At 32.9% G+C, this 19,878-nt stretch overlaps 3 protein-coding genes across 8 annotated transcripts; 1 reads left to right on the top strand and 2 right to left on the bottom strand.

Annotated features, from left to right (window-relative positions):
* Positions 1 to 2,070: 2,070 nt before the first annotated feature.
* RGF6 (root meristem growth factor) lies at positions 2,071 to 3,174 on the top strand. The gene is made up of 2 exons (XM_022298350.2): positions 2,071 to 2,386; positions 2,827 to 3,174. The coding sequence occupies exons 1-2, from the start codon at positions 2,162 to 2,164 to the stop codon at positions 2,980 to 2,982; spliced, it is 381 nt and encodes a 126-aa protein (XP_022154042.1). The 5' UTR covers positions 2,071 to 2,161; the 3' UTR covers positions 2,983 to 3,174.
* Positions 3,175 to 5,721: 2,547 nt separating this feature from the next.
* On the bottom strand, positions 5,722 to 11,994 carry LOC111021353 (YbaK/aminoacyl-tRNA synthetase-associated domain-containing protein). Of its 6 annotated transcripts, XR_015788546.1 has the most exons (8): positions 11,636 to 11,994; positions 10,469 to 10,546; positions 10,298 to 10,382; positions 9,792 to 9,880; positions 8,160 to 8,327; positions 7,995 to 8,049; positions 7,762 to 7,847; positions 5,968 to 6,107 (listed from the first exon to the last, which is right to left on the bottom strand). XR_015788546.1 is itself a non-coding variant. In XM_088119241.1 (5 exons), exons 1-5 carry the CDS (start codon positions 11,960 to 11,962, stop codon positions 5,970 to 5,972), a joined length of 717 nt encoding a protein of 238 aa, XP_087975367.1. In that variant the 5' UTR covers positions 11,963 to 11,992; the 3' UTR covers positions 5,722 to 5,969. The 6 variants fall into 6 exon arrangements, 3 of the variants coding, with proteins under 3 accessions (XP_087975367.1, XP_087975368.1, XP_087975369.1); XR_015788548.1 differs by lacking the exon at positions 7,762 to 7,847; XR_015788547.1 differs by lacking the exons at positions 7,762 to 7,847; positions 7,995 to 8,049 and having other exon boundaries at positions 5,972 to 6,107.
* A 2,579-nt stretch (positions 11,995 to 14,573) lies between these two features.
* On the bottom strand, positions 14,574 to 18,142 carry GCD1 (ribosomal protein L20). Its single transcript, XM_022298338.2, has 4 exons — positions 17,957 to 18,142; positions 16,604 to 17,368; positions 15,484 to 15,673; positions 14,574 to 15,163 (listed from the first exon to the last, which is right to left on the bottom strand). The coding sequence occupies exons 2-4, from the start codon at positions 17,347 to 17,349 to the stop codon at positions 14,945 to 14,947; spliced, it is 1,155 nt and encodes a 384-aa protein (XP_022154030.1). The 5' UTR covers positions 17,350 to 17,368; positions 17,957 to 18,142; the 3' UTR covers positions 14,574 to 14,944.
* Positions 18,143 to 19,878: the final 1,736 nt, after the last annotated feature.

The following is a 19,878-nucleotide window of genomic DNA, read 5'->3' as shown; positions in this document are numbered from 1 at the left end:
AATTGACACTCCAAACAAACCACACGACAAACATAGACAAGGAAAAACCTTAGAACCCCCAAAAACCAGCACTAAATCCGACGTGGCAAGGCATCATAGGCTGGAAGCACATGGATGAATTGCCACGTGGCAAACAGGGTCAATAGGGGGCTGGAAGGAGCTGGAGGGTACAAAGTTGTTACTATTTGGCCATGCTTCTCTGTTCACTCCCATTATTTTCCTCTCAAACTATCTTCCAAAAAAATCATTAAATGTTGGGCGGTCTTGAGATATAATGCAAATTTGTTTAATCAATTATTAATAAATAATGGCCGAGTAGTTCAACTGATTAAGACACATCAATTCAAGTATAGTTCAATAGATAATACATGTAATACTATTTGAAAGGTCGATGGTTCAATCCTCCATTCAGAAATTGCTGATCTTAAAGAAATCTAGACTTAAAAGACGTTTGCATATTTGTCCTTGCAGATGTTCGTTTAAACGTCTAAGCTAGAAAATAAAAGACTATTGAGGATGAGTGAGTTGTTGATTTATATATATATATATATTTTTTGTTATTCTCAACCCTATTAATATTATTAATAATTGTCATATTATCTTTAAATGACCATATCATTAGATTTATCTGAAAATAATAAATTAGCTATTGAGATTATAAATTTAAAATGGGCTCTCCTTCACTCTCTCTCAAGATTAGATTATTAATTTTTTTTTAATTAAAATTGTAGTTGACATATTTTGTCTATGTTCCATTTAATTTTGGTATCAATTATATGCATGTATTGTATTGTATTGTGTGATGCCAAATCTTCGAACCTGAAAATTCCACTTCCCCCTTTAGGCTTTTCACACTTGTCATCAACATTTATTTTTTCAAAAGGATAAAAACTGACGACAAGTGTATGACATTTATCCTTTGTAAAAAATAAAATGCTACAACAAGTGTACGGCGTTGAAGGATAAAATATAGCTTGCTACATGGACCAATGAGAAGGGACGATAACACCTCGCCCATTCGCACCATGACTTATCTTTTTGACCTATGACAGATGATCTACTTTTACGAAGTACATGGATCTATAAAGCTCGTGCTACCTCGTATTGTTTCTCAAGCATGAAGATCGAGCTACAAAGTAAAACAAGTGATAGTCATGTAACAAATTCTATAACGACTATAATAGAATAGTCTCTCACTCTCGCACACGAGTATGTAATTATGTGTAAAACCGAACTATTAGCTTGGGTTTTAGACTAACTTGAACATTGAAGTGTTTGTTCATTGTGTATAGGTCTTTTTGCATATACCTCATTTCAAATAGCTCGTTCAAGAGGAGCCCGCCGTGAATCTCGACTCGTCCAGAATTTAGCAGCAACTTACAGTTATAAGTCTTTTTGTTTTTTTGAAAATAAACTCTTGGATTAGTTCAAGAGTTCACCTAAAATAAATTTGATTTGAATTTAACCGACACAAATTTACTATCAATTTAAAAATTATTTCTTTTACTTAACATATAATTATATATATGAATATATTTCACTTTAATTTTATTTCATTCAATACTTTTTTATGAATTATTTATTCTCCAACAACTTTTAAAAATAACTTTTCAAGTTTTTGAAGTGTAATTTAATTTTCACCATATTAGTAAATATGTAAATAAATGTTTAAGATAATAGCACTTATTTATTTTTACACAATTTTTTGAACGAATGGCCAGAGAACTCGAACTAACCCAACCAAAATATATCACGGTTGGGTTGGATTCATAATTTAATAAAGATTGTTTGGACTTAATAAATTTATAATTCAAACGATTGAGTTGGTCTAAAAAGTACTTCAACCCAACTTAATCCAACTCATGAACACGGGGTCTATTCTAAAATATGGTATAGAGATCGGCGCTCTCTCTTATTGAGAGTCCCATAATATTAAAAAACAAAAAGTGAGATTGAGGAGACAAAAAGAGCCCACCATATATTTGTGAGTTTATGTTGAAGGTTCATAGCCCAAACACCTTCATGTTCTCTTTAACAAATGTTTTTCCATCTCCATTTAATGCTCTCTTTCCCTTCTTCCCTTGGCTTCCATTACAAATACTTCCATAACCCTATAATACCAACTCCATTCAAAACAATACCTCTCTCTCTCTCCATATCCATGGCCACGCCTTCTCTCCTCTTCATTCTCCTCCTATCGACTTTGCATGCATGCGATGCTTGTCATCGTCTCCAGCTCTTTGAGTATTCGAATCCTGTTTCGAGGCTCGGACTACTGGCTCCGATCCCTCAAGAGTTTCGAACAGACCAACCAGAAAGAAGTCTTAACAAAAACATCATCCACAAGGTTTCTAGTTCTGTAGAGATTGGAATTGGAATATTAAAGGTACAATTACATGTCTAATCTCCCCGTCTTGTACTTTATACACATCATACTCTAAATATAATTGACATTTTATCGATATTTTTCATAAAATGTCAACAGAAGATTAAAATACATTAACAATTTGAAAAGTGTTACTGATGTTAATATAAACGCTAATGATAACGATCTTAGACCTACTATTTTCATCAAATTTTCAAACGATTCATAGCCGGGGTTTTCGATTTCCATGATTTTCTTACTATTTTTTTTTCTCTAAACAATCATCAAGGTCAACATCTTATCACTTTAGAAGTCTCATCATTTCCATCAACATCAACCTTTAATTCTTGGGTCAAAACCCATTAATTATATGTAGACAAAAGCATGATAAAAAAGGGAATGGAAATAGTGAGAGGTGCCATTAATGGAGTTTTGGTATTTTTTTTTAATTTTTATTGCAGGGAATGAAGAAGCACAAAAGGTTGGCAATGGAGTTCTCAATGAAAGAAAAAGAGAAATTGATGAGCTATGAGGAAAATGAGGTTGGAGAAGACATGGTAGTGATGGATTACGCACAACCCCATAGGAAGCCTCCAATTCACAATAAAAAACCCTAGATTTGAAATTTCCTTTAATTTCAATATTCTAAATTTATTCCAAAGTCCTATTTTTTTTTTATTTAATTACATTGGAATAAAGAAAAATAGAGTGAAAACTATGTGATGAAGTATAGCTCTTTGATAAATTAAACGGCCTTCAATTGTATGAAATTTGAGTGAAAAAAAGGGTTTGTATTAGTTACGTCAAACTCACTCTTAATGCGTGTGATCGTAATTAAAGTGATTGTGCAATAATAATTACTTTTAGATGTTGTGCAACCAAATAAGTTTGTGATTTTTAAAAATCACTTATAATAGATAATATAACCAAATACATAAATATTTTAATTAAAATCATTTCTATTAAAAGTATTTTGAAGAAAAAGTATTTTCAAGCGTTTAAGAAATTAAAAGGTATGCAAAACTCGCCATTCTTAAATAGTTTTATGTGAAGTTGAGTACGGGCGTTAGGTATGGGTATGGGTCATTTTTCACGATTTTGTAGAATACATATGTGAGTAACCTAGGATATGATACATAGGATAATGAACAAATTTGGAATATTAATTGTCCTAGCTATATTCGAATCTCGACTCCTCTATATTGTTCGTTTAAGCAATTATATTATTTAAGTTGCATTTTTAGTTCCTATGTTCTATCAATTTCAATTTAATTCTAAAACTGTCAATACTATTGTATTTTTATTAAAGTTTAGCAGACATCCCTATTATTATAGTAGAATGTAGCAAAAATTAACATCACAAATTATTTATGAATCTGAAAAATGTCTCTATACTTTTAACAAACACAGCGCCGAGAAGTATGACTACAAGAAAAATAGCTTCATTTGACGTTTTTGCAATGCCAAAGTTGAATTGAACTTACGCTTCTTGAATCATATGATTTTGACTCGAACTATAAGTTTAAGATATTATTTTGATTAAAAAAACAAATTTGGGGCTTGGAATCCTATTTTGGAGTACATAATTGATAAGATGGATTGAATTTTGACTCGAATTTTCGTCATTTCATAATAGAAAAGGTATTTGGTAAGTTTTACTTCCGATCAAATAGGGATTATAATGAAAATTTCAAAGCAAATTAAAGGTACGGTTAAAGCAAAGGAACTAACATATAATTCAATCGGTAAAATATTTATACCTCTAATTCTGAACGTCTTGTTTCTCTTACCAAGCGAGCGACATGTCAGGTTCAAAGCATCCCGATTTAATTGAATGCGTGAATTTGCTTTTAGAATTATATTTGAAAAAACAAAATGTATTTGGGAAAGGCTACAAAATCTGTGCACATAATGAATCTGGGAAATTGATGAGAACAAATATACACAACTTAATTTTGAAAACAAAAGATTAATATGGGGTGTTTTTTTGTTCACACCTAAAAATTTTATAGTGCTTATATAAATAAATGATTTGTAATAGAAACAAGGAACATTTAAATGGATGCATGACAAGGAATATATATATATATATAAAATGTGGTTGTTGGTCACTTATTTATTTATTTATTATTATTTTTATTTTTGTGGGAAGTGAAAAAGAGAGGTAGTTGGCTGTGAGTTCTTTTTTTCCTTCCTTCTTTCTATCCCACTCATTTTCTTCTCTCTTCTAGGATCAAATTCTATTTTAATGATATTTATTTCATCTAATTCAAAAAATAAAAAATAAAAAAATTATTCCTTAGTCTTTAAATATCCAAAAATTCGGTTTTCTCTAAACTTTGGCAAAATAATAATAATAATAATAATAATAAATAAAACTACTGTAATTTTTGTTATGAACTTATAGCAACTCATTTAACAAAAATTAGATAATGGGTCGTCATGTATCAAGATTTAGCATGGACTAAAATTTTGTTAAATAATTAAATGAAACAAATAACGAAAATAAATAAATTACAGGTTTTTTAAAAAAGTGTAACGTAGAAAATTTGTTGTAATAGAACTATCAAATTGGAATCTAGATAAATTAAAATGATTACTTACTTAAAAAAAATATATTGATTATTATTATAAAAGTTCATGGATAATTCATAAATTTTTACTAAAAATACTAAATTTGCAAAGACATTATTTAAAGAAAATATTACATTAGTAATTACTTTTATATTAAAATACATATTTACAAATATCTTAAAAGATGAAGTTCCCCCATTCAAATTGCAAAACAATTCTATCATTCAAAAACATTAAAACCAACCCATCAAGAACAAGCTTCAACATTCAACAAGAGAGGCAATTATGCTATTCAAGATAAAAGATGCAAGCAAAGAGTTATATTCTTTCTGATTTTTTATTCAATATATAATTTTTCTTTTTAATTTTAATTTCAAGTTTAATAACATGTGGAGATGAGGATTCAAACCACTAACTTCTTGGTCGAGGATATATGTCTTAATTAACTGAGTTATGTCAGGTTGGCAACGGAAAATTACTGTATCAGAACACCAAGTCATACACCTAAAAAATCATAATTAAAAAAAATAGTATAATTAATTTAAAAAATAAAAAATTCACTTTCAAATGGAGGATAAAGCCAAACCAAACCTTAGACTTGGCAAGTTAAGGAGCAGGGGTCTTAAATGTTCCACAAGAAGCCACCGGCAAATGTTTTGATATGACCACTGCTTGTTCTTGATTCCAACCACATGAATTTGCAAACTTGTTCCATTCCCAAGAACAAATTCTGCATAGGTTTGCTACTCACTTTATTATTCACACATCATAATCATAATCAATAGCTGAAATTTAAAGTGGTCCATTAAATCATTCATGTCCATTAAATGGTCAGATTGTAAGTTACAAATTCAGCATTCTAAGCAGTGATGAGTTCTGTTTTTGGTTTCATCCTCATTTGGAACACACAGACAGTTGATCCATCCTCAGAAGCATAAAAAAGTTAAATAAATCAATACTGAAAAACCTGGATCCTGGCAGCATTAGTCTGTTGTGTCAATTCGTCGTAAACTGGCCGAAAACGGGTTGTTTAACTACACTTGACAATGAAGGGTTTGACAAAGTTAACGAACTCGGACGTCCTGATCCCAAGCTTCAGGTCGATTTCCCCACCGCCCAACCAAAAATAATCAGGATTTAGTTTTGCAATGGCTTCATCCAAAATCACCTGAAACAGCATGTAACTAATCAATAAAAACACGATGGACAAGATCGGGATTTAACATACATATATAGTCAATGATGCATCGCAAGAAGTACATTTCTATTTAATATTTGTAGACTGATCTATTAGTTAATAATGCTTGCATATGTTATAGCGTTTATTGATAATTCATCAATCTACCCAGTATTAGTCATCTGCTTAATGTGTAGGAACATGTCAGAACCATTTTGTGTCCAAGCACACGCTTATGCTGTCGAACAAGCGAGCTTTTAGTTATGGTTTCCGTCCGATCGAGACATTTTTCAGTTATGGCAGACTGGCAGAAAATCATTGGTCTAGGCAAAAGCAATACAGTGGACCACAATATACTGTACAACACATAAAACGTTGACAGACATGAAACTATGAAACACTGGTCCAACACAGTAGCTGGAGGCTGGGAAAAAATCAGATGCAAGACGATCAAGAAAGATCTAGAGATTTACACATGGGGGAACACCCATTTCCCCCAGATCAGAATAAGTTAAAATATCTAAAATTGTAACACAGTTCACTGGTATTTCATTTCCAGGCAAATTAAACATCAGAGCCTCTATGTTAATGTTGAAATATTTGGTTAACTAACTATTTGCTTCTTACCTGTAATCAAGGATGATATTACCAAGCGAAATTAGATTTCTTCATCATCTGATCTCTGTTCTTTCTAAGTTTATTGCTTGTCCTAGTTAGTTGTAGGATTGTAGTAAGCCTTACCTGGAAAAACGAAGATTTGTACCTAGTCTGTGATATATATTGACAGGATTTTTTAATTCTTTTTTTGGATATTCAGTGTCCAAATCAGTTAACATTGTCTTGACTAATCTCATAGGACAGTTGTCTGATCATATGATATCTAGTTGCCGAGAAACTATAGGATTCTGAAATCCTACGTAGGTAGTTATCATGAGTTTTGAAGTTTAAACCTTTCCCTCTAGGTTCCTTTACTTTTTTCTCAAGCCCTCATAACCATTATAGGCCAACCTAAGACGGTTGTAATATATATTGACAGTGGAAGGTAGAAAAAATCTACTGGGATTATGTCCTAATTTACTTGTATTGGCTAAAGACAACTGGAGTTTCATTCTTTTTCATGATTTCTTGAATAACCATTAGAGTAGGGAGGGGTGATCATTTGGAGTAAATGAGTAATCAATCATCTGACTACTGTTTCTCCAAGCTTCGTGGCATTTTCTGTGTTTTGACGAGGAACAAGCTGTTGCGTTACTGAACATGAGATTGAAATCAAGACAAGAGGGGCTGAAATGTTTTGCAATATCTAGTTGCAACACATTATCACCAAGCAAGAAGCATAATGCATTTTCTTGGAATGCATTATCTAGTTGTTCTGTAATCATAATTCTGATATTATTAATTCTAATGGGAGAGCTTTTATGTAAATCCTACGAAATTATTTAAGTTCTAGGTTGCATCTTTTCATTACAAAAATGAAATTTGTTTCTTGCTTTTTTTAAAAAGAAATGTATAACAATATCAAAGGAAAATATAAAGGTTTACCAAGCATTTGAGACACCTAGTTACCTCTCAAAACCATTCCCAAAATTTTTCTACCCCAAATCCCACACTAACTGGTGACTAATAATATGCCTCTAATAATTACCGTATCATTACGCAGCCCCCAAAACCTTGGCCTCGAGATGTGGGTCAAGTGATGGTACCAACTTTTCTCCCATTAAGCGACACCCACTACAGTAGCATTAAGCATGCCAAGTACATTAGTAACCAGTAAGCACTCCAGTAATCATATTAGTTTCCAAGTAGTTTATCAGTATTTCTTAGCTTAGCTTCTACGTCAGCACGGACAGGCATGTTCAAAAGCCACTGATCATTTACCTTTAGCTCCTCAACGCTTCCTTGCGGAACAGATTCAGCAAATATCTCATGATATCTAGATATATATACGAATATCCATTAGGAAAAGACACCACTCAGAAGATTAAGGACCCTTGAAAATATAATGTCACCAGGAGATGCATTAGCATGATTGAAATATTTTACCTCTTTTTTATTCATTATCACTTTTTTTTGTAATTCCTTCATGTTCATTGATCGTCTCTGCACCACAGATTTCAAGGTTTCATCAAGATTCCTTTGCAGCAGATGTAGCTCAAACAAATACATTTATCACCTCCATTGCTTGCTCTTGCATATCAAAGCACAGCAGTCCTATTTCAAGGAAGGGGAAGCAGAAGAGCAACATGGTCATGGTCACCCAACAGATGCCAAAAACATCTTTGTCAATCCTAGTTAGTAGTGTCCCATATTTCTAATGTAAGCCCAAAGTGTAGCACAATTGGGCAATGAGGTTCCTTGTTGACGAGAAGATTCTCTTGCTTGCATACATCCTACAGCCGACATTGCTTCAGCTCCTTCTATGTTTTGGGATGGATAATTGGGAAAATGTTAGGAACCTAGTAATAGTACTCGGAAATATGGAAAAATAAGAAGGTAAGTAAATGCAAGCTTTGGTTGCTTTGGAAAGAAAGGAACGTTTGAAGAGAAGTTTTCTTCTTTTGATTTGTTTTGTGATAGTATTCAACATTTGTCCTCATAGTAGTGTGTTAACCTAGCAAATTCTTTTGTAATTATAGTCTCACTATAATTATCAACAATTGTAAAGCTCTCATTGTATAGCTCTTGGGGAAGGGTGATCTCCACCCTCTACCTTAAGGTTGTTGGCTCCTTTTGTGATTAATACATTTTTGTTTCTTAAAATTAAAAAAATAAAATAAAAAGGAAGTAAGTGCAACTAGCAACTCTCAACTTCAAGGTACTTGACCCTCCTCTCTTGAACACACTCAAAACTAAACCATTATAAGTTTATAACAAAACTCAGCCCTTCTATTTTTAATAAAATAGTCTCTAACAACTTTTAACAAACTACTTTGCTAATTACCATATTGCCTCTTTGCCCGTGAGTTGATAATGAACAAAAATGAGGAAACTGGAGTCTAGTCTCGGTGGAGACCGCACCTCTGCCCGTGATGGTGTTTCATAACCAAGTCACCATGAACAAAAATAATATTTCAAGTACTAATGTCTTATCTTGTTGGGCCATTCCCATTACCCAAAATGGAATCAATTTATTTGATCGGGAGTTTGCACCTACTTCTCTTGGTTAGCCCAAAAACCATCCGATCTTTTTTTTAACTCTCCAAGTCGGGGCTCCTCTTAGTGATGATACTTAATTATTCTCCTTTTTCCCATTGTGATGATATCACTAGCTATTTGATCGTTAATAGATAGTAACTTTCTTTTCTTATCACATTTAGATTTTGTATTTTATCCCAGTTAGTCGTGATAATCTCCTGATAAATGGTAGATCCATACCTAGTCTGTTACGAATTTTCACAACAGAATTATGTAATATAGAATGTATTCTACAATTTCATTAAGAGTTAGTCTTCCATCCAACAAAAAGACAACCCTACAAAAAAGATTAGCCATCACATGTGCACAAAAATACCATGCACCCCTTTAGAATCTTGCGGATTTGAGAAGCTAGCATATTGGTTGCATGATCTTTAAAGTACATATGTAAGAGATATAGAATAAACGTTTAAATATAGGTTTCTCGAGCGAGAATAATTCTGAGACTAGAGATATCAAGTCAAACGTTAAGGTGCTTACTGGAATATCTGTTTTCATGCCAATGCATGTCACTCCATTATGCTCATATCCAGTTAATTTCGCAGACGTCTCCTCCGGAGCAAGTCTCACTGTGTAAAATTAGAAACCATGAGTGCTGTCTCTGTTAAAAAACAAAAACACTTCAAGATACCATAATATCTGAAACATCGGTACCTCCTAGTTAATTTTTTTAGTGTTTTTCTTTTTTTCTTTTTTTCCCCTATTGATGACCAGCAACGAGAACTAGGGTCTTTCATTAATTTTTTTCTCATTTTTGGTGGCTCTTTTTGGTTGGTTAGACCTTGGTTTTGTATGGCCTCCTCTTGTGTTCTTTCATCTATAAGCAGGGACAAAGTAATGATGCTTGAATTGCCTCATCCCCTTCTCACTTAACTTAATCAAAGCATGTACGTGACTATGTTAACAAGTAATGAACCAAGTCAACTTAAATTTGGATGACCACATCAAGAACCTTTAGAAATCTTCTAAGATGATAGAGAACTTACAGTTGAACTTCTTTTTCGCTATTTTGCCATCATTGAGTGAATACAGGAAGTTTTTAACAGTTTCAGCACTGAACTTAGCGGTATACTGCATTAAGAAATGTTTTATTTTAAAGAGTATGATACAGGTCATTTGGCAAGACTTTTTACATAAAAGGAGAAAGGAAAGCATACCTGAACAACGACAACATAGTATTTTGAATTGTTGCGATTGCTGCAATCAACCACATTGGATGGAGCTTGAGTATTTACCTGATAATATTAACAGAAGAACACTCCAAATGCCAGTCAGTTGAGGTTCTAACTGAACTCCTAGATATGATATATAATATTTCTTGCACTAGCACACTATAAATGTTGAGTTCTTATCAACCAAAATTTCAATTAAAAATGAATGACCACAATTCATAGAGTATTTGATAACAAAATTCTGCCCATCGTCTTTAAATTGATAGTCACACATCTAGTAATTGTCAAGCATGTCAACAAATCAGTAGCAGCATTTTCCCTTTCAACTCAAATTATATCAACAGCATATTTGCAAAAGTAACAAAAAATGAAAAGGCCTTTTTCTTTTCCTCCCCTCTCTCTTCCTTACATATGTTGAATGGGAAAATTTACTCTGTAAAGAAGTAAAATCCTTGGACTTCTAAGCCAAGAACTGTTTGAAAGTTGAAAATAATTATTTACACAAAGATTTCATTTTTTTTTCTTTTATGAAACTTCCCCAAAACTATTCAGTAACACAAAGGAGAAATAGAAAATTTTCAGGATGATAGAAGAACACACTCAAGTCGGCATTGATAAAAAAAATTACAAATTTGTCCCCAAACTTTATTGTTCCTAATAGGTTCATAAACTTTATTGTTCCTAATAGGTCCGCAAACTTTAAAAGGTGTTAAGAAGTCCCTAAACTTTTAAAGTTGTGTTTGACAAGCAAAATGTCAGAGAATCTGCACGATATTTTATGTTCAATAGGTTATGCAAGATGTATTTGATAGGTACTCGTTAGACACAATCCTCAACTAGTATTACTTCATCGGTAGTATGATTACAAAAGGACTAGTATTAACTGCATCGGTTCAATACATCATTTCAACTAACTGAAAAATGTATGTCCCTACCCAACGGAGCTATAATTCAGGAACAGATGCATTTGAACAACCAAGGTCATTCAATCAAAAGCATTTCCTCTAAGTACTTCACACACCAATTAAAATCCAAAAAGCACGAATATCATATGAATAAGCCTAGAAGCAGAGAACATAAGCACCCAAAATGGTAAAAAAAAAAAAAAAAAAAAGACAAAGCACAAATCGAAATTGCAAAAATAAAGCGCACCAGAACGATGCTCTTGCAGAGATGATCGACGGAGGGGGCACCGAGAACGTCGCGTCGAGCTTCGAGAGGCCAGTCGTAGTAATCGTAGGGGACTCTCTTGAAGGAGAAGTCGTGGACAGCGTTGGTCCGGAGAATGGCGGAGAGTCGAGCCACAGTGTCGCCGTCTGCGCCTTGGGAGGGGGCAGGGGAAGGTGCCGAATCGAGATTTGGAAGGCAGGCGAGCTCGAGCTTTGAAATTCGATGGAGGATTTGGTTCTGGAGATGTTCGAGCTTTGCCAGAGCTTCCATGGAGTATCGCCCTGCCTCTGCTTCAGTCTCCCTCCCCATTGGGTAATTCGCCACAAATGCAGTTTCAATTTCACAAATATATATACACACACTATAGACTATAATATATTATAATAAACCCATTCGGAGATCCATTTTAGCCAACCCGAACATAGCTTAAATTATATCTCTCGATCGAATGCTTACCTATATATGTTTTACTAGAAAAACGTCCATTCTAATTCTAAAAGACTTCTTCTTTTTTTTTTCTCTCTCTTTTAATAATAATAATAACATGGCAACCTATACAAAATTAAATGATTTAGGTTTAAATATCTATTTTAATTTGTGATTTATTTTTTATTTTTTGAGTTGGGAGAGCTGAATGATGAATTTTGACTAATCAAAAGTTGTCACACAAAATTATATATTGTTAAATTTTAGACCAATTACAAATTAACACGTGTCTTACAAGTAAAGTAATAGACATGAAATTGACAAATAAAATAATGTCACTTGTCTGTCGTCGTATGATGAAGGAGTCCAATCTGATTGTGTAAAGTATCAATTAGGCTCAAAGTCAACCAAGTTCGAACGAAAAAAAAAAACTTTATAAATATCAGAGAGGCTACCCAAGGATCCATAATCATTGAAAAGTCATTTAGTCATTTAGGGTGAAGGAGTCAAAAGATTCATAATTCAAAGAAAACTCTAATAGTTGAAGTCGTCGAAAAACTTCATCAAGCAAAGCTACAAATCGTACACTTTATCGGGCCACAAGTTTAAGACTTCAACAAGCAACAAGTTGAAGTTTTCGTCAAATTACAAGTTGAAGACTTCACAAACTACCACTCTAAGAATTCAATGAGCTATAAGCTGAAAGACTTCATCAAATTATAAGTTGAAAAATTTGTCGAGAAATAAGCTGAAGACCTCAAAGATTTTCAACAAACTTAAAGTCAAAGACTTCAAAAAATTATTCAACAAGCTAGAAGTCAAAGGCATCTACTTTTTTGATTCGAGAACTCACCATCACTCAAAATTGAAATTTACATTCGGGAGAAAGTATATAAAGATTATACATTAAAGACTGTAATCCTTATACATAAATACAAAATAAATCAAGTTCATCCTTTCAGATTTATCTTCTTCAAAATTTGTTGCGAAAGAGGAGATTCAAACCTTGGTCTTTTGCTCACCAAAATATTTGTGATATAATGCTTTTAACCCCCCAAAAAAAAAATCATGATATCATGTAGTTTGTTGTAATGATTAAAATAATCATGATACTAGGTAGCTTTTTTTTTTTTGGTAAGGATTATATATATTAATTTATTTTGGTTGCCATTTTTTAAAATCTAATAACATAGAAAAATAATTACATATGTGTGTGTCTATATATATATATTTATTGGTTGTCATATTTAAAAATCTGTCCCATAGGAAAATAATTTACACATATCATATTTTTAAAAAAATTTTGACATCCACTACTAATGTACTATTTGTCTATAGTGAAGACATGCAATATCAAATATGTTAGATGAACCTTTTTTTTTACTCTTCAAACATTTTATTGGTTTGTACTTAAACTGAACGTTGGGTTAAAAAATACACATCGTTCTTGTAATTTTACTAAAGTAACAGATTATAACAATCCAGTCCACGTACTTTCAATTTAATAACAATTCATAAACTTTAGTATGTAATAATTTCTTTTCCATATAGTTTAAAATTTGTAACAATTGAATCCCTACAGTAAAAAATCATTACAATGATTTAGTCTTTATAATTTATAAACATGTTTGATCCCTCATTGATTTATCGACCTATATATAAGAAACTTAACAAAAATTTTCACGATAGAGACTAAATTTTTACGAACTTCAACTACAAGGACTAAATATCTTTACAAAGTTAAACCGCAAGGACTAAATTAATACATACTAAAGTTCATGAGCGATACGAAATCGCTACTTCCATTGAAGTCCTGGTTTCTAACCAAAAAGTAATTTCTTGTTGACGCATCTCCAAGGTTTCGAAAATAATCTCAAACTTTCACAAATCAATCTAAGGACAATGAAAAAAGTATTTTCCTTCCTGTTTCTGTAGCAATTTCTTCATTCCTAAAATCAAAACATAACTTCAAATACAAAACCAAAAACCCTTATCATACCCAAAAACAAAAATCAATATCTGACTTTAAAGAGTGCTGTATGGAGAGTATTGTTTTACCAATCCAAAAAAGTTCCTAATTAGAACAAAATTTTGTTAGAGATCGAACCTCTAATAAAGTAATCAAATCGAAATCATAAATTTTACCTTATATTTTCAAATTTATGTCTAATTGATCCTAAACTTTAAAAAGTGTGACATCTTTCTTTAAAATGAATTTTATGTTTAATAAGACTCTTGACTTCCTCCTCTTTAGTGACTAATAAGTTCGTGACTTAGAAAAAATATCATTTAGGTCAAGAGCCCTTGCAAAGAGACATAGACATTCCCCATTCAGTCCCGTCCTCGAATTGAGGTAGGAGATATTAGATACAAAATTGAAAATTCAGAGAATTATTAAACATAAAATTGAAAGTTCAAAGATTTGCTGACACAAAATAAAAAAAATTCAAAGACCTACTAGACACATAAAGTTTGGGATTAATCGAATACAAAATTAAACTCCAAAACTAAACTTATAATTTAACCTAAATAAAATGTTTCAACCATATTTATCAATATCTTTCTCCAACCTTACATCCTTGGGCTAGATTACAAGATCAGATAGGATTGAAAAATATGAGATCCCATTAAAACCTATTATTTTGCAGACTCAGGGCAAACTACTACATCAAAGCAAAGAGTTGAGCCAAAAACATGGTCAGTCATGAAAAAGAGAGAGAGAGAGAGAGAGAGAGAAAATTCTACTTCAGATGATGTCACAGAAGAAAATTATGAAATCATCCTGGGGGATCTACCAGTTTCTTTCAAGCTATCTATATCATCAAATACACAAAACAGAACTGACACGGGGGATCTCAAAACTTATCATGGAAGGATTTTACGTCGATGGCGAGGCGTCTCTCGTCTCACATACATCTTCTCCATCTCGTTCAATGGCCTGCTGGAACCATCGGGCAAGCTGACGAACTTCCATCCACCACCACCGCCCCGTTTCCCTCGAGGTCCCATTTTCTCTACCGTGAATTTCCACCCATCTGAAGGCCGGCGCCTACTATACTTGTGGCGGAACACCTCTCCTGCAATCTGCATTGCAAAGAAAAAGATTTTTACAGGAAAAACAAAACATCGAGTTTGTTCGTATTCGGTATTTGTTACCGTTATACCATATACTTCATGTGGTGGGATGGGGGAGGGGAGGGGGTAATGGGGAAAAAAGTAAGCCCTTGCACTATTTCCCCTTGATCAAATTCATCATCATCACTGATACTAGTTTCACATTCCAGAACCATTCAACTCCGAACAGTGAGAAAGAATCACACCATGATCGGCTTCAAAAAGATTATATCTTATAACTAACTAAACCATTTCGTATCTGAATAGTGGAGGACTACAACAGAACTTACTTTCTTTTTGTTGAAATTCATCTTCTCGACAAATTCTTTGTATAACATATCATCTTCGTTTTGGGAGATCTCGTAATGCACTTCATCCAAATCTCTGGTTGTACCATCCCAACCCTCTGGCATGACCTTGAAATCGGGTTTGTAAGGAAGTGATGCGACATGGAATTCACGGTCATGGGATTTGAAGAATCTGCAAGAAGCAGCAATGCAAAATTTGCCATAGGGGAGATAAGTGGTCAATAGGGTAAACGAGTTTATACTTTATACATGTCAACTTCGAAATCTTTTACATGGCAACTTCAAAATCTTATAACAACATAAAAATATTTTACCTTCAAAATCAATCACAGGTTGGGAGCATCAATACAACGAAAATGATCTTAGACAACAAACCATCTGCTAAATCAGAAACTTTAAAACATTGAACTTCGCCCTATGTGACGCATAATATTATTAGTGTCTAGCTCGTGGAAAATTAAAATATAAAAGCTCGATTGAATTCAACCACTCAAATGATTCAAGGAAGAAAAAGATTAGAAGTTATAATTACGAGACAAAAGTAATTAAAATATCACGTGTCTAGCTCAGGGAGAATTAAAACATAAGCCAGAACTAATGTATTCAATCACTCAGATGGTTCTAGAAAGAAAGATAAAAAGTAACAATTAAAAGATATGGTATTTAGATTTAGTTGGGAAATGTTTTATATGATTACAAAACTCACATCCTTTATAATTTATTCAACCAAAAATCTCAAAAGCTCAATTGAAAGTTCGAAAAAGAAACATGTATCTTAATAACATATCTTATATGTGGATGAAAATGAAGATTAAAAAACTGTAAACATTTAAAACAGAACAGACGTTCTAGAGCCAAATCATATATCTGTCCATGGTTTAATCTTTTTCAACAGAAAACTTAAAATAATATATTATTCAAAAAAGAGTCCTATGAGCTATGTTTTATGTTTTATAAATTTATTCAAAAAGGCTGAAACTGATTCTGCAAAGAGAGAAATATAATGGTGCAAATCCATCTTAATTTTTATATAAAGAGAATATAAGACTACTTATAGTTATTGGCATCATGATACAAGACAAGATATGAGTTTGTAACATACTCTGGGCAAGTATCGAGTAAAAGCTCAACGGAATCATCCAAGGGGTGGCCCAGTTTCTTCTCCTCTTCCTCTTCAAGCTCTTTCAGCCAAAGAATGGCGTGAACCCTTTGCCTCATAATCCTGTAATCTTTAGCAAGCTTCTTGACAGTATACACCTCAGGGTTTTCCTTGTGCAAGCGATACATCTCAGCCTTCTCTGAGTCCTTGAGATAAGTCCCTCTAGCACCAGGCTCTCTCACTTGTTTCAAAAGAATGCTAATCTCCCTCATCCTTTCACCCCACTCGTCCACAAAGCCCTTGCTTTTCCGGTTTTCCGCTTCTAATTCCCTTATTCTGTCCTCAATCTCTTGCAACCCGGAAACTAATGAAGACTGAGGCGATTTTGGTGAGTCCCCACCTCCACTAGTCCTGCGGCCCACAGCCTCTCCATCAAAATGCTCTTTGGTCAATCCAGTAGACCAGGAGGAAACAGAATCCCAACCTAAATCATCTGATGTAGTGCCAGAAAACGATTTACTCACACTCTTATCCCATTCATTCTTAGCATCACCTTCATCAAATCCACCAGATTTTGCAGAGAATTCTCTCAAATTGGTCAACCAAGCTCCTTGACCATGCTTCAATGTAGTTACCGAATCAGAAATTAAACTAGATTTCACATTTTGTTTCAGAAGTCTCGAAGTATTCGTGCTTTTTCCAAGAGAAGTAGAACTGAGACGACTAATTAAATGATGCAGATTTTGCATGGTCAAATTATACCCCTCTCTGAAATGTCAGCACAACAACTCAGAATCCCAAAAAAAAAAAAAAAAAAAAAAAAACAAAACCTTAAGGTAAAGTGGAGTCGAAATCACTCAACTTAGTGTCAATATTTTCAAGAATTTTTATGGAAACTTATTCAAACATCACCGTAAGAGTGCATCTTGAAAAGAAGGTCCAAATCCTAAATTTTCAAATAACCTCAAGTAGAAGAAAAAGAACACTTCGAAATCATCTAAAATCGACGCATTATCTAACAGGAAAGAAATCAGTTTCGTTCAACTATAAACAAGATGCAAACTGATTCTACGTATTCCTACAATCGTAATTCATCATGTCCCATTCTTCCAACCCATTTCAGAAAACTCAAATTGGCTTCAACATACCACTGCCCAAATAAAAACCCTCCAATAGAAATTCCCAATTGAAAAGTAGATTCCATAGGAACAAAACCCTCAAAATGGATCCCGAAAATATGGCCATAAACCAAAGTAAACATGAAGAAAAGCCCAGAAAGTCAATTATCGAGCTCCGGAAAAGAAATGGCGATTAATTACGGGATGAAAAGCAAAAGCAGTGAGAAGAAATGCTTACCGCCGACAGTCACGAATCCGTCCGGTGCAGATTCGAGTTGAATGTGGATGAAAAGAGCAGAGAAGAAGGAAGAGAGGTGGCGTCTATGGGAGTGAGAGAAGAAAGGAGGGAGATGTAATAGTTGAGGGAAGAAGAGGAGATTTTGCCTTTTATTTTGCCCTCGTTCTTCTTCTTTGGCCATGGCCTGTTTTCAATTTCATTCCTTTTTAAATTTAGGTTTAAATATTATTTTGGTCCATATATGTTTGAAAATGTCTATTTTGATATTTGTGATTTTTAATTTTGTATACTTTTTAAAATATGCCGGTTTTGATCCTTTCATTTTTTTTATATAATTTTAACACGGTTGATTATTAATCAATAAATTTTGGAGCTAACCTAAACACATATCTCCTACTAAAATATCGTTTTTTGAATCTCCACCGTGTACTAAATATATATTTTTTAATGTAGCCATGACTTTACATTAAAAAGTTTCATTACGTGAATTTGTGTTAAAATTTTGCAAACTGGAATCAAAATGGTAATTTTTAAAAGAATGTATAGACTAAAAACACACATTTTGAAAGTATAAACCAAAACTAAAAATACAAAGAGAAATGTCAACACGAGCAGAGTTAGCGGTAATTGACATGTAAGATATTAAAACCTTAAATTTAATAAGTGCCAAAATTAATATTTTAGTTAATATATATCTCGAGACTTATTCTATTTTAATTAATGTACTCTCAAATTTTCAAATTTAGCTCAAATAATTTTAACTATAGTTGTTTTTTTAGTAAACATGTGGGGTGAGTGATCCAACTTACAACTTCTTAATTGGAGATATATGTCAATTACCGCTGAGCTATGCTCGCTTTGACATAGCTCAAGTACTTATTTTCATTCTAAAGGCAATGATCTTGAATTAAAAAAATATATGTCAAATTTAGTTTCCATCATTTCTTTAGTACAACAATATGTGAGGTGGGTTGGAACACACAATTGTTTGATATGAGATAAATGGTTTATCCAATTGAATTATGTTTAGGTTAGTTTCATTCTAAAATCAACCAGAGTATAACTCAATTGGTTTAAGTATTTATTTCTGATCAAAAGATCGTAAATTAAAATCTCCCACCTTTACATATTATACTAAAAAAATATTTATTCTTGCATGAAGATTATTATTATTGTCGTCGTCGTCACTACTGCGAGTTGAATGAAGATTAACCTCAAACTAATAGCGAGTGAGGACCATCTAAACAAAATGATATAACTTATTTTTTTCTCAAGATTTAATGACAAGCTAGGATCATTATTATAGGTAGCAAGACTAATTTTGTAGGTTTTAATTTTTCAAAGTTGTGCTAAATACTTGGGTTGGACATTTTAGTGATGAGGTTGAATGCTATTTTATTGGCTTGATTTGAGTATTTTTTCGGTTTTGTATGGTAAAAGATCTTAGAATTGGATTATAGTACTTTCATGTTATTCCATTCTTATATTTTATTTTATTTTTAGTATAACATGTGAAGTGAGTGATCGAACTCACGACATCTTGATTAGAGATATATGTCAATTATTATTGAGTTATGCTTGCTTTGACTTCTATTCTTGCACTTTAGTAAACACATAATTAAAATTTTCTTTCTCATTTTTTAATTTCACCAAGTAAAACTGACGCTAAAGACCTAATATATGTATGTATGTATTTTTTTATGTAGTATATGCACCAACTTAAGTCTTCCAATGAAATTGTTCTATAAGTTGTTGTCTCTCCGTATTTTTCTTCCCCAATTTGACACTTTAGATGAGATACTCTTGTCAACCAGTATATAGTTCAGCAAATTAAAGCACATATTATGTCCGATCAGAAGGTCGTCGTGAGTTCAAATCTCCTCACCCCACGTGTTACTAAAAAAACAAAGATGAGATAATCT

Source organism: Momordica charantia (genome assembly GCF_013281855.1).
Source record: "Momordica charantia cultivar OHB3-1 chromosome 10 unlocalized genomic scaffold, Mcharantia_2.0 BLBB01000010.1, whole genome shotgun sequence".
NCBI classification, from domain to species: Eukaryota; Viridiplantae; Streptophyta; class Magnoliopsida; order Cucurbitales; family Cucurbitaceae; genus Momordica; species Momordica charantia.
The sequence above is the reverse complement of the archived record's forward strand: the minus strand, read 5'-3'. Positions and strand labels throughout refer to the sequence as shown.

What these genes read in the sequence shown, in the direction of transcription:
- RGF6 (XM_022298350.2), top strand. Translation starts at nt 2,162, where the DNA reads ATGGCCACGCCTTCTCTCCTCTTCATTCTCCTCCTATCGACTTTGCAT. An exon ending in TTGGAATTGGAATATTAAAG is followed by an intron (nt 2,387 to 2,826) that starts GTACAATTACAT and finishes TTTTTATTGCAG; the next exon opens with GGAATGAAGAAGCACAAAAG.
- LOC111021353 (XM_088119241.1), bottom strand. Translation starts at nt 11,962, where the DNA reads ATGGGGAGGGAGACTGAAGCAGAGGCAGGGCGATACTCCATGGAAGCT. An exon ending in TCTGCAAGAGCATCGTTCTG is followed by an intron (nt 10,547 to 11,635) that starts GTGCGCTTTATT and finishes TAATATTATCAG; the next exon opens with GTAAATACTCAAGCTCCATC. An exon ending in AGCGAAAAAGAAGTTCAACT is followed by an intron (nt 9,881 to 10,297) that starts GTAAGTTCTCTA and finishes AATTTTACACAG; the next exon opens with TGAGACTTGCTCCGGAGGAG.
- GCD1 (XM_022298338.2), bottom strand. Translation starts at nt 17,349, where the DNA reads ATGCAAAATCTGCATCATTTAATTAGTCGTCTCAGTTCTACTTCTCTT. An exon ending in TTACTCGATACTTGCCCAGA is followed by an intron (nt 15,674 to 16,603) that starts GTATGTTACAAA and finishes TGCTTCTTGCAG; the next exon opens with ATTCTTCAAATCCCATGACC. An exon ending in TGAATTTCAACAAAAAGAAA is followed by an intron (nt 15,164 to 15,483) that starts GTAAGTTCTGTT and finishes TTTGCAATGCAG; the next exon opens with ATTGCAGGAGAGGTGTTCCG.